The sequence below is a fragment of the Panulirus ornatus genome, chromosome 5 (assembly GCF_036320965.1).
Source record: "Panulirus ornatus isolate Po-2019 chromosome 5, ASM3632096v1, whole genome shotgun sequence".
Lineage (NCBI taxonomy): Eukaryota > Metazoa > Arthropoda > Malacostraca > Decapoda > Palinuridae > Panulirus > Panulirus ornatus.
In genome coordinates this window covers 4,978,722-4,993,261 of record NC_092228.1, presented here as the reverse complement: position 1 = coordinate 4,993,261, position 14,540 = coordinate 4,978,722, and the positions used below count along the sequence as shown (strand labels likewise).

Sequence of the window (14,540 nt, the reverse complement as noted above, 5' to 3'; positions counted from 1 at the left end):
TGTAAACTTTACATACCATGTAAAATGCCAAATCATTCATTGTGTGGCCCAAAACATGTTAACAATTTCCTCACTACGCAACCTATGACGTATTTCAATCACTGAGGCCCCAGCCCATGAACCTTATGTAAACTCTGTACCCACTTTTGCGCCACCGCCCACTGGACGGGTAGGAGTGCACCAGAAAAAAAAAAAAAGCCGTTCTTGAGGCAAAAATCAATACTCAAATGGCCAGGCACCCACCCCAACAGCTGCCCGTTTAACACGAGCTCCGTCTCAAGTTTCCCTGATGCTAATCTACGCAGGTCCTCAAAACACACACACACACACACATATTGTTTACCTGGTTCTTGAGACAAGCAAAAACAAAGCTCAATACAGCGTACGGTACGGTACAGTATACTAAGTCATTAAAAAGTTTAATGCAATAGAAAGCTTGGTTAGGTCTTACCTTGCCTCCTTTGTTTACAAAACTGGAAACGGTTCACGGGCAATAAGCACATCAACACGTTCGTATTATTGAGACGATAACGTTTAACAGCGGTGAAAGGGCCATAGCCGCCCCTCCTGGAGAGAGGTAAATGCTACACCAGTTGCCGGTCAGGTCACTGACCTCTACCCGGGATAGTCACTAGCTAGCCCAGGGGCAGCGGCCGGTGCTCCAGTAAGGAGGGTACACAATCCGGACCTCGAAAAACTGAGCTGGCCACTTCCTCCTTACAAGTAAGTTAAACCTGAATAGATGCATAGCCTTTCGACTAATTCCACTACACCTGTCATTTTTTATTCCTCTAAATCTGTCATTTCTGTTCCTCTAAACCTGTCTTTTTATTCTAAACCTGTTATTCTGCCGTCTTAACCTATATATATATATATATATATATATATATATATATATATATATATATATATATATATATATATATATATATATATATATATATAAAACAAAATGCCCTGAATAATCTACTTCAGAAGAAACAACTCTTAAATTGCCAACGCTTTTTACATCTGGGACGTACCGGCATACATAGCGGTGTGTGACCTGTGGCAGAGGAGCAACCATGAGGATTAGCAAACTCGCAAGAACAGAAGCCAAAGTGGCATGAGAGAGAGAGAGAGAGAGAGAGAGAGAGAGAGAGAGAGAGAGAGAGAGAGAGAGAGAGAGAGAGAGAGAGAGAGAGCCTAGGCAACAATGAGGCAAAGTGTTGAGGTCCAGAGTTTGTAAGGAGTGCACTTTCATTAATGCACCTACTGAATGAATTCTTTCTAGAGTTTTCTTAAATAAAGTCTTTCAATATGGTGGCTTAGTCCCGTTCCATCACAGGGTTACTTTTATTCTGTTACTGTAACTTCCTAAACAATACCAGAATATCGCTACGACATGGCAACACAAAGCAGCCTAGCTGATACCAGACAACGCGTAAGCAGTTCACACAGACGGGTGGCAGTGTTATCAAAAGCAGCAGCGACAGCCGTGTTTGATGCTGACCCTGATGCCTCTCAACAGATATATGGTTATGAAATCAGAATCCATACCATGCAAGGAAGAGAAAAAAAAAAAAAATGTGTTGGTGTGGCAGACGCGTCTGGCAGAGAATGAGTCAGGTTGGGACAAGGACATTGGACCGTTGATGTGGCTTACCATCGTGACTTCACAGTAAATCTAGCGACTGAACTCTCATAAACTTTCAGAATTTAAAAGTCGGCAGAAAATCTAATATGCATGACCATAACTTCAGGTATGTGTTTTGGTACTTGTTCACGTGTTCCTGATTAACTGAAAGCATGAACACAGCTGACGTTACTGCGGTGGCGTTGAACGATTATTTTTCTTTTTAATGCGAGCCACACCCAACATAGCCTCAACGTGCCCGGACAGGAGGATGAGAGTTCTGCTGTAGCACTTTAGAATTATGATGAGCCAACTTTCTCAAGACAACGTTCTTTCAAGTGACCAAACGTCTCGTAACCTTCATTCCGAAAACATTCTTAAGATCTGACGCCTGGCAGGCCACAATTTGTATTACTAACCATTCCTTTAACTGAATATAAATGACACCAGACATCAATTACAGTACGTCAGCAATTACTTACCATACCTTTAATTGAATATAATTGACACCAGACACCACTTCCAGTACATTAACAATCTTATTTTCGCACTTAGAGAACCATGAACAAGTTATTTCACGTTAAATGAACATATAGGAAACATCAGGGAGAACGATCTCGCTGATGATAACATATTCCCCTCACTAGCACCATCTGTTGGCCGGATTATCATATGACCTTTCGCATGACGTCATACAAATAAGCGTCACAGTTACATACGATCCAGGCTGCCACTGACACGGGTGGCGCGACCCTCTATAAACAGCATGACATCACTCAGCTCTCACACTCCTCAGTAACGAAAATAACGACGCATCCCTCACTCACCAACTGCTGCTCTACACAGGCCTGCCACTCACTGGCCCCCAGCCCTGGCACTTGTGCTCATCCTGTTCACTGAGGGTGCTGGTCGGCCACCAGCTTCTGTTGCACGGAACATCCTTAAAGCATGTCGTTCTCAATCTGCACTATGACGTGCCATGTCACTAATCCTAAAGCACATGAGACACAGAGCTTAATACGATAAAGAAAATGGCATGGGAGTCGTCGTACCCACTGTCTCTACCATTACTGAGGGCAACCTCACGCCCGCAGCTACTCCTCCTAACATCTGGGCCAACTACCATTTACAACACGTATTTATTATTCATACACATACCCTTTTTATTCTCTCCAACTACATGTCATACAAGCAGGACGGAGAGATACGTCTATATGGTATTTTTTCATTTTGACACTCGGAGGACAACGTCAAACATACATTTTCTTAACGCTATTATCAATAAAAATAAATGTACATATACATATATCAAAATCTGATAGTCATCACAGAAAACTGTTATGTACAAATGAATCTGCCATCCTTGTATTGGGAACTCCCGCCACAAATGCCATAATAAAATACCGACATGGTAACTGAGAAACTCCCCTCGCTGAGCCAACCGACACAAATTGTCCTTATCGCCACCGGCTCTATAGTAACTGATAACATACGTTCCTTCTTTTATGGAGCAATATTTAACTTTCTCGCAAGGCTGATAATATCAACATATATGATGGGACAAGAGAAGTACTCATTTCCGATCAAGTAAGCAATATAGTCATAAATATAAAATTGCCGCCAAGCCATCGAACACCAGCTGTAGCTTCGGCTTCAAAAACAGAAAGGGGACTTACTGAGCACAAAGAACGCAAGGTTCTACTTGGGTGTTGGTATTTTTTTTTTTTTTTTTTACGCACGATGAGGGACAGGGTAGTAAAGAGGCACGTGGGGCGGGGTGGCCTTCTGATCGTGACTGGCGAGAGGAAATACCTCGAGGAAGGGAAGAATGGGCCACACCCATCAGCGGCATAGGCTGACGGCCGGGAGGCAGGCCAGGTTGGATATTTTAGAGAGAGAGAGAGAGAGAGAGAGAGAGAGAGAGAGAGAGAGAGAGAGAGAGAGAGAGAGAGAGAGAGAGAACGCCTTTAACTTAACATACATTATGGTTCAACTTAGACCTAACTATAACATCAAGACTTGGAAAAAAAAAAAACCCACCTGCCATGGTACGAGGATTACCAAACACGTGAGCCGTTTGTAACGGGTCATCACAATCATCTTGAGGTGGGATACCTCAACGTGTGTTCCACCTAAACTCAAATTTCCTACTAATGCGTAAATAGGCCGGAGCTTTCTGATGTTTCATATACATGTCACCTATCGCTCTAACTGGCATTTGGACAATTCCTGATGCCTCTCAGCAGCCTAAAGATAACAATGGCAGGAAAAGGGCGCCTATTTACATGCAGGACAAGTCGCCAGGTATTTTGCAGGAAGAAGTAGCACGCTAAGATTTACATAACTAGAATTGTGCCCAAGGCTTACATGTGTGTGACACAAAAGGTACAAATGGTTTAAAATACTCTTTTAAGATTCCATACTCTTAAGACTGGTCAAAGAGAGCGACCTTGTTTATTCTAACCAGGACGTGAGGGGTTAAAGGATGAGGTGTTTTATGCTTTCTTTCCTGAGACAACAATAACCTCTGCTTTGTACGTTCGAGAGACAGAAGCATCACGAGAAGTCAAGTCTTCCCATGGAAAGTCAGGAATGATCTTTTTTTTTTTTTGTCCAGACGTTAAGTATTAACGCGCTAATACTGTATTGACTGTTTAGAAAGGTGCGCAGTTACTAAGGAAGTAGTGATTAATATACAGTATCATTTACTGTGAAAAAAGTAGCATAACTAAAATGTTAAGTAAGGGGTCAACTGAAAGTAAAGTCAGCAAGGCAGTCTGCTTAGAATTTACATAAATCTCTTTTATGCATAGTCTCCTGATGTTGCAAGTTTTAAAGCATAGAAAAAAAAAAGGGGTCCGACACGGTGTAGGGAAAGGGGTGGGCATGATTAGAGTAGAACAGTTTAACAGCCAAGGGTACATAAATAATACGACCAGCGATACATCTCGTTCCTTTGATTCTACGGAAACATGAACAGGTACCAGTTCATATGGGTAAGATTGTCAACTGGTTGTCATGCAATGTGTAAATCTCATGGACACATTCTCCTAATATTCCTTGTTTCATAATAAGCAAAGCCACAGCCTCACAAATGATACATCAGTTCAAATAACCTACAACAACATCCAATTTTTGATATAAAAATATCATATGTAAACTAAAAATGATTAAACGTTTTAAGAGAAAAAATCTACATAAGTACTGAGCAAAGATGACTAATTGATTTTAAGAAATCTGTGAAGCATTAAAACCAAACAGTTATTCAGCAACTTAGAGCAAAAAAAGATATCTAAAAACAAAAAAAAAAATGTTCATACATAATTATGCACTTCATTTTATTAACATTAAGATCTAAAACCTCTCCAACCAAGAAAGGTGAACTCATACTAAGCGTTCAGGCCAGTAAGCAACTGGAAGCAAAGAAAATATGCCAATATTTGGGATATGAGACATCAGTTCAACAGACTAAAGTTATAGTTACAATCAACCCACAGAGCATTGGAAAAGTGCAGTGAGCATGTTATAGTTCTGTGGCTGGCAGAAAAAGTGTCTATAAGACCACCGGTATATATGAGCAGGCCCTTCAAATCGCCTTGGTTAATGGTTCTAGAATTAAGCACGAAGTCGCCAAAGGAGGGTGTACTCACAGCGCCCTCTATTCCCCTACACATCAGTAGTAAGAGACCACATTTCAAGAACTTCTATCTTAGATTTTATCATGACAATCATCACTTTCGCCATACACCAGCAATCAACTGTATAGTTGACGAGCTTATTATTCACATTAGAGAATCATTTACTATTCTGATTAGTATCCAGAAAAATCCAATGCCCCCACCTTCACTGTGTAATGTTTTATCCATACTTACACTTAGAATATATACAAACTGAAGAGGTATAACATCATTAAAGATAATTTCAGAAAGGAAACAGATGACTACCTGCTACAGAAAAGCTACCTGACTGGAACACAACACAGATTTGAAGATTATGCATTACAGATTCGTAGGCTTCTATAACTGTGAGAGTTCTGGCTTAGATCAACATGAGCTAAGTTAAAGCATGTACTTACCTGAATCTGGGAGCGTTCTTGATTACTAATGCCACGCGTCTGAAGAGAAACGATGAGAGTGATCTTAGACTCCACCCAAACTCGAACCTCTTCTTGAACTGTGACAAACCTGCTCCATAATTCCAAGGCTGTTTCATAACGAAGGATCACCTGAATAAGGAAAAGTTGTGAAAGATATTAGTGTCAGTCAAGACAGTGATATGGTACATGTTGGTAAGACACTGGTATGAAAGTCTATACTTATTTATGTAAGGCATGAAAATACAAAATTTCATTCATGGAAAAAATCAAGCATATCAAGTCTTGAAAATCATTTTACTCACTGTTAGTAAAATCTATGTTATACTGCATAGCCAAAACTTATATTTTTTTTGTAACATATAAAGGAGAAATTATCATACCGATTCTAGTCGCTGTGAGACACTATTCCAGCGTGTAAGTTGTGTCTCCACACTGTCGGTTTTTTCCACCTGAACTGCCTGAGTTTTGAGCATTTCCAGTAAGTTTACATTTGTGGTCATTGATCCTTGTAGGTTTTGCAATTCTTCCACGTGTTTCCTTAGTGCAACCCGGTTGACAGAAGGTAAATCCAAGGCACTTTCTAGGAGATATTCAACCTCTTGCAAAAAGCTATCTACTGCATCAGATGAGGACATAAATTTCTGCCACATTTCAAGGCGATTCTTCAGGTTAGTGCGGGTCTCCTTGATGCTCTCTGTAAGTGATCTAAGCCGCTCTTGGAGAGCTGCAATCTGCGATGATAGTTCTGATAAGTGACAAGGGTGATGGGGGTCTTGATGTAAAGTTTCCATGCACTGTTTTACCTTACTGATGTCTTCTTCTGTACGACCTAAACTATCATATATGGTCTGACATGAATGAAGAGCAGCCTTAAGGATCTGTTCACCTTCTTTATCTACAGCCTGACACCTTTGCAGTGTGCTTTCAAGATGCATCATTGTGAGAGATATACGCTCCACACGGCTAATAGTCTTCTGCACGTGATCCAGTGTATATTCCAAAGATGCAATACGTTGCTGGATGGTGCAAATCAACTCTTGACATGTGAGTGACAACTGATTAACAGTGTTCATCAGTTCTTCATCTTGATCCTCTTCAGCACTTGACACCTGTGTTAAATGATCCAAGTTCTCCTTGCTGTTTAGTATCTTGATACGTAACACCTTATAATTTTCTGAGATGTCTCGGAGTTGCTGAATTGATGTAACATTGGTATCAATGTTCTGGAGGGCAACTTCAACACTAGAGAGTGTATCTTGAGTTTCTGCCAGGAGCTGCGGCACTGGAACTACCTGAATTTGGATCCGGTGTAGCTCCTTTTCCTTTTGCTGTAGAAGCTCTTCAAGCTCACTCCAATCAGCCTTAAACTGTGACAAGAAGTGTCTCTGATGAGACTCATCTGTCATATTTACCAGGCCCACAGATTTGTCGAAGTGATTCATGCATTCATTCAGCAGAACACTTTGGCTATCAAACTGGGCCTTGAGGTTCTGTGTAAGAAACAAGATATATATGTATATTTCTATATCTATACAATAATTAGTTTTGAGAAGTGCCAAAATATTAGGTCACAATTAAAGCATATTAATGCTAATAATCTCTTGATTAAGTACTGGATGACTACAAACTGAACTTTTAATATAATTATGACTGCTCAATAATGCTCAATAAACAAAGTTAACATGAACCTGTTTACAGAAAGACCACATATACATCCTCACAGAAAGGCTACTGAACTTTGGAAAATAGAAGTGAAGAATATTTACTGTAAGAAAAAAACTATGTAAGTACTATTCATTTATTTTGCTTTGTCACTGTCTCCCGCATTTGTGAGGTAGCGCAAGGAAACAGACGAAAGAAATGGCCCAACCCACCCCCATACACAATGTATATACATACACGTCCACACACACAAATATACATACTTATACATCTCAATGTACACATATATATACACACACAGACACATACATATATACCCATGCACACAATTCACACTGTCTGCCTTTATTCATTCCCATCGCCACCTTGCCACACATGGAATACCATCCCCCTCCCCCCTCATGTGTGCAAGGTAGCACTAGGAAAAGACAACAAAGGCCCCATTCGTTCACACTCAGTCTCTAGCTGTCATGCAATAATGCCCAGAACCACAGCTCCCTTTCCACATCCAGGCCCCACACAACTTTCCATGGTTTACCCCAGACGCTTCACATGCCCTGATTCAATCCACTGACAGCACGTCAACCCCGGTATACCACATCGATCCAATTCACTCTATTCCTTGCCCTCCTTTCACCCTCCAGCATGTTCAGGCCCCTATCACACAAAATCTTTTTCACTCCATCTTTCCACCTCCAATTTAGTCTCCCACTTCTCCTCGTTCCCTCCACCTCCGACACATATATCCTCTTGGTCAATCTTTCCTCACTCATTCTCTCCATGTGCCCAAACCATTTCAAAACACCCTCTTCTGCTCTCTCAACCACGCTCTTTTTATTTCCACACATCTCTCTTACCCTTACGTTACTCACTCGATCAAACCACCTCACACCACACATTGTCCTCAAACATCTCATTTCCAGCACATCCACCCTCCTGCACACAACTCTATCCATAGCCCACGCCTCGCAACCATACAACATTGTTGGAACCACTATTCCTTCAAACATACCCATTTTTGCTTTCTGAGATAATGTTCTCGACTTCCACACATTCTTCAAGGCTCCCAGGATTTTCCCCCCTCCCCCACCCTATGATTCACTTCCGCTTCCATGGTTCCATCCACTGCCAGATCCACTCCCAGATATCTAAAACACTTTACTTCCTCCAGTTTTTCTCCATTCAAACTTACCTCCCAATTGACTTGACCCTCAACCCTACTGTACCTAATAACCTTGCTCTTATTCACATTTACTCATAAATTTCTTCTTTCACACACTTTACCAAACTCAGTCATCAGCTTCTGCAATTAGGGGAGCAATCATAAGCAAAGAATATAGAGGATGTAATCATAAGTTTCATGACAATGTTGAAATTAACAGATAAAATAAACAGCACTGTGAGGGAAAGATATGTCTGAGATATGGATATGGTAATTAAAACCATAAAACATGTGCTGGTACCATGAATGGTTCAAGAGGAAAATATTAACGAAATCTACAAAGGTAAAATTATTAGGAATTGATGAAATACATCTGAAGTGCTATCAAAGATAAGCAAACCAATGTGAACTCTGCAAATCTGTAGGAAAAGTGTTTTTGAGAAGAGATTTAATATTTACATGGGAAGGACTTAATTGTTTTTTTTTTTTTTTTTTTGCTGCTGTCTCCCGCGTTTGCGAGGTAGCGCAAGGAAACAGACGAAAGAAATGGCCCAACCCACCCCCATACACATGTATATACATACATCCACACACGCAAATATACATACCTACACAGCTTTCCATGGTTTACCCCAGACGCTTCACATGCCCTGATTCAATCCACTGACAGCACATCAACCCCGGTATACCACATCGATCCAATTCACTCTACTCCTTGCCCTCCTATCACCCTCCTGCATGTTCAGGCCCTGATCACACAAAATCAATTTCACTCCATCTTTCCACCTCCAATTTGGTCTCCCACTTCTCCTCGTTCCCTCCACCTATGACACATATATCCTCTTGGTCAATCTTTCCTCACTCATTCTCTCCATGTGCCCAAACCATTTCAAAACACCCTCTTCTGCTCTCTCAACCACGCTCTTTTTATTTCCACACATCTCTCTTACCCTTACGTTACTTACTCGATCAAACCACCTCACACCACACATTGTCCTCAAACATCTCATTTCCAGCACATCCATCCTCCTGCGCACAACTCTATCCATAGCCCACGCCTCACAACCATACAACATTGTTGGAACCACTATTCCTTCAAACATACCCATTTTTGCTTTCCGAGATAATGTTCTCGACTTCCACACATTCTTCAAGGCTCCCAGGATTTTCGCCCCCTCCCCCACCCTATGATCCACTTCCACTTCCATGGTTCCATCCGCTGCCAGATCCACTCCCAGATATCTAAAACACTTTACTTCCTCCAGTTTTTCTCCATTCAAACTTACCTCCCAAATGACTTGACCCTCAACCCTACTGTACCTAATTACCTTGCTCTTATTCACATTTACTCTCAACTTTCTTCTTTCACACACTTTACCAAACTCAGTCACCAGCTTCTGCAGTTTCTCACATGAATCAGCCACCAGCGCTGTATCATCAGCGAACAACAACTGACTCACTTCACAAGCTCTCTCATCCCCAACAGACTTCATACTTGCCCCTCTTTCCAAAACTCTTGCATTCACCTCCCTAACAACCCCATCCATAAACAAATTAAACAACCATGGAGACATCACACACCCCTGCCGCAAACCTACATTCACTGAGAACCAATCACTTTCCTCTCTTCCTACACGTACACATGCCTTACATCCTCGATAAAAACTTTTCACTGCTTCTAACAACTTGCCTCCCACACCATATATTCTTAATACCTTTCACAGAGCATCTCTGTCAACTCTATCATATGCCTTCTCCAGATCCATAAATGCTACATACAAATCCATTTGCTTTTCTAAGTATTTCTCACATACATTCTTCAAAGCAAACACCTGATCCACACATCCTCTACCACTTCTGAAACCACACTGCTCTTCCCCAATCTGATGCTCTGTACATGCCTTCACCCTCTCAATCAATACCCTCCCATATAATTTACCAGGAATACTCAACAAACTTATACCTCTGTAATTTGAGCACTCACTCTTATCTCCTTTGCCTTTGTACAATGGCACTATGCACGCATTCTGCCAATCCTCAGGCACATCACCATGAGTCATACATACATTAAATAACCTTACCAACCAGTCAATAATACAGTCACCCCCTTTTTTAATAAATTCCACTGCAATACCATCCAAACCTGCTGCCTTGCCGGCTTTCATCTTCCGCAAAGCTTTTACTACCTCTTCTCTGTTTACCAAATCATTTTCCCTAACCCTCTCACTTTGCACACCACCTCGACCAAAACACCCTATATCTGCCACTCTATCATCAAACACATTCAACAAACCTTCAAAATACTCACTCCATCTCCTTCTCACATCACCATTTTGCTTTGTCGCTGTCTCCCGCGTTAGCGAGGTAGCGCAAGGAAACAGACGAAAGAATGGCCCAACCCACCCACATACACATGTATTTACATACACGTCCACACACGCAAATATATATACCTATACATCTCAAAGTACACATATATATATATATACACACACAGACATATACATATATACACATGTACACAATTCATACTGTCTGCCTTTATCTATTCCCATCGCCACCTCGCCACACATAGAATAACAACCCCCTCCCCCCCTCATGTGTGTGAGGTAGTGCTAGGAAAAGACAACAAAGGCCCCATTCATTCACACTCAGTCTCTAGCTGTCATGTAATAATGCACCGAAACCACAGCTCCCTTTCCACATCCAGGCCCCACACAACTTTCCATGGTTTACCCCAGACGCTTCACATGCCCTGGTTCAATCCACTGACAGCACGTCAACCCCGGTATACCACATCGTTCCAATTCACTCTATTCCTTGCACGCCTTTCACCCTCCTGCATATTCAGGCCCTGATCACTCAAAATCTTTTTCACTCCATCTTTCCACCTACAATTTGGTCTCCCACTTCTCCTCATTCCCTCCACCTCCAACACATATTTCCTCTTGGTCAATCTTTCCTCACTCATTCTCTCCATGTGACCAAACCATTTCAAAACACCCTCTTCTGCTCTCTCAACCACACTCTTTTTATTACCACACATCTCTCTTACCCTATTATTACTTACTCGATCAAACCACCTCACACCACATATTTGCCTCAAACATCTCATTTCCAGCACATCCACTCTCCTCCACACAACTTTATCTATAGCCCACGCATCGCAACCATATAACATTGTTGGAACCACTATTCCTTTAAACATACCCATTTTTGCTTTCCGAGATAGTTAATTGTTAATAGAGCTGAAAAATACGAGGCAATAACTGATTAAAAAATGAATCAAAATCACCAGTGCAATAAAAAACATGGGAACACCAATCACTAATATGAGTATATGCAGTTATTGTTTTACTTATATGGGACCATCTAAATTTTTTTCTACATACAAATTCTTGAACTTTTAAAGCTCAATGCAGTCACTCCCATTTGATTCCTACTGTTATCTATTTCTTCATATCTCTTCCAACCTTAATCTTATTCAGATTCCTGTCCTGTAATCTGGTTGAATAGTCCTCTTTTAGTTCAAAGAACTACTCAATATCAGTATCATCAAGTCAAATGAGGAAACTCATCTATGTAGAACCTCCTACCACAAATTACCACTCAGTCTTTTGGAATGATGCAATTCATCGCACTTTACAAAACACACACATCAACTTAAAAGATCCCATTGCCCTAGTTACATGCAGGCCACCTTTAACTAGTAATGACACCCTAAGCACACATCTGATCTGTGCCAGTAATGACACACCTGGGAAAGGGTTGCCAATGACAAGAGCTAGTGCCAAGCCGAGTTTGACAAATATTTACAAACACACACATACATGACCTATAATTATTTACACACACACACATGCCTACACTCTCTTATATGTCATGCTCTTTTGATGATCCCTTGATTTACATCTCTTCTGAGCTTACCTAACAGGGCATCAGATCCACATGAATTCCATCTACCATTCAATTCATATTACTAAATATCTCTTTACAGGATTAAATGACATACGAACAAATTTCCCACCCACAATTGTATTCACAGGTCACAGTAGGAGAACCCTCTACAAAAGACTTTAAACAATGCAGGAACCCGTTGTTTCATCCGTGCTTGACTACCCATGAGTGCTATCATGTCCATGCATGCATGAGTGCCTGCATATGTTAATATGCATCTGCAAATTATCTTTATGAGGTGTATGTTGATAAAAAAGCAAGGAAGTGCAGGATATAAAAATAAAGCTTACTTTACACCAGGCAAGATAAAAACTGGATATAAGATAAGTCAATAAATGCTGTGAAACACAAGACGTACCCAGATCTGATTGAATTGTTCTTTCAATTTTTCTTGGTCTTGTGGTATCAGATCAATATTTTGCAATGAGGTTTTGGCCTGTAAGCACCACTCCTGAAGCTTGTCCATCTGTGTCTGGTAAGCAGCCCAGTGAACATGCAATTCTTCTAGGCGCTCTAGTAAGCGGCTGACTTCCTGGCGCAGTCCAGTAGTTCGCTGGTGGTGTGCTGTCACCCGAGTCTCAAGGTGAGTGCAAGTGATGGTGTCTCCCACTTTCCGGACCATCTCCACCAGGTGTCCCATGTGAGCTTCGTGTGTCACGCTCTCCACCAGCAGATCCTGTATCATCATCACACACACACACTCACATGTTAGTCATGCTCAGGATCTGGTTAGCCCCATAGCATGGCCATGGGGCCAGACAAGGTATGTACCATCTCTCAACTATGGCCCAGATGTGAGACCATCCAATGATACCCAATCTAAAGCTAAGAAAGCTAGGAATATTATAAACTAATTCTTCTTCTATACTTGCTTGCATCCCACCTTAACGAGGTAGCAACATGAGCTCATTAAATAATATCAAGCTAAATTTCTGAATTGTATGAAAGTACTTTCATCAATTAAGTAAACTACTTTAACAAAGTAGATTAAGACCAAACAAGCTTGAATCTCTCTAATAATCAGTCTAAATTTGAAGTCAAGACAAAATGGTATTTATTATCAAGAAGATCAAGTTGAAGTAGATTTATAAGCCAGTGTCCAAAATGCATATAAAGACTACTAAATATCTTTAAAGTCATAAATAAGCTTTAACAAGCACATAACTTTGGCTTAATAACAGGACTTTAAGAATCTAAATCCAAAACCTATGAAAAATTACTAATGGTGGGAGAGGGAAAGAGAGGAAAACAATGTTGGAGAAAGAGCAGTCATCCAGAGCAGTGAATAATTTTCAACCAAATGGTGTTAGACTGCTGTATTGGGTTTATCACTTCAAATGACACCTAGTACAAAATATAAGAGAATGTTATGCATAAGCAGATTGTAAAAATAACGTTAAGGTTATGTACACTAATTTGTCAAAAGAAATTTCAAAGGCAGCATGGTAACTTCATTGCTACATAGCTGTTCATCCTGGCTGACTAATTTTCTCCAAAATTAAGATAACAAAAATTTAATACCAAAAGAACTTTGAAATAGTATAGTCCATTAGGTTAGCAACTGCAATGATGATGGCCTTGTAAAAAAGTAAGATTAAATGAATTTTGTAAACTATAGCACTTCTGTACTTCCTTCTCTGGAAAAAATGAAAAACGTCTATCTCACTGTAACAATTTAACTTGCCATCTTGACAATAACAATTAGTTTCTATCATAAATTGACCATCTACAAAGGAGGTATTTAACATCCAATATGAGAATACTGATTCTGCTATTCTCACATCTAATATCAAGTGCAATTTAAAACTAATGAGCACATTAATTCAAAGTAAAAATTGTTACTGGTAAATAATGTATTACAAAAAATTTGATTTTACGCATATTGTACATCTGCGCATTTTTCTTGCTACTTATCCTGGGATATCATAATAGAATGTGTTAACCTGCCCTATGTTCAAATGTCCAAAGAGTAACCCTTCCTAATTTATGCAAATACAAGCAAAAAGTTATCACATATTTTCATTGTTAATATCAAAATTTGTTCACCA

General features: G+C 40.4%; 1 protein-coding gene across 1 annotated transcript in view; it reads right to left on the bottom strand.

The window, feature by feature from the left end:
* LOC139747586 (uncharacterized) overlaps positions 1-14,540 on the bottom strand; it is a 333,338-nt gene that overhangs the window by 43,747 nt on the left and 275,051 nt on the right. Inside the window, exons 58-60 of the mRNA XM_071660031.1 lie at positions 12,851-13,168; positions 6,092-7,201; positions 5,691-5,840 (exon numbers count right to left, since the gene is read on the bottom strand). Coding sequence (XP_071516132.1) covers positions 5,691-5,840; positions 6,092-7,201; positions 12,851-13,168 — 1,578 coding nt within the window. The remainder of the gene's footprint in view (positions 1-5,690; positions 5,841-6,091; positions 7,202-12,850; positions 13,169-14,540) is intronic.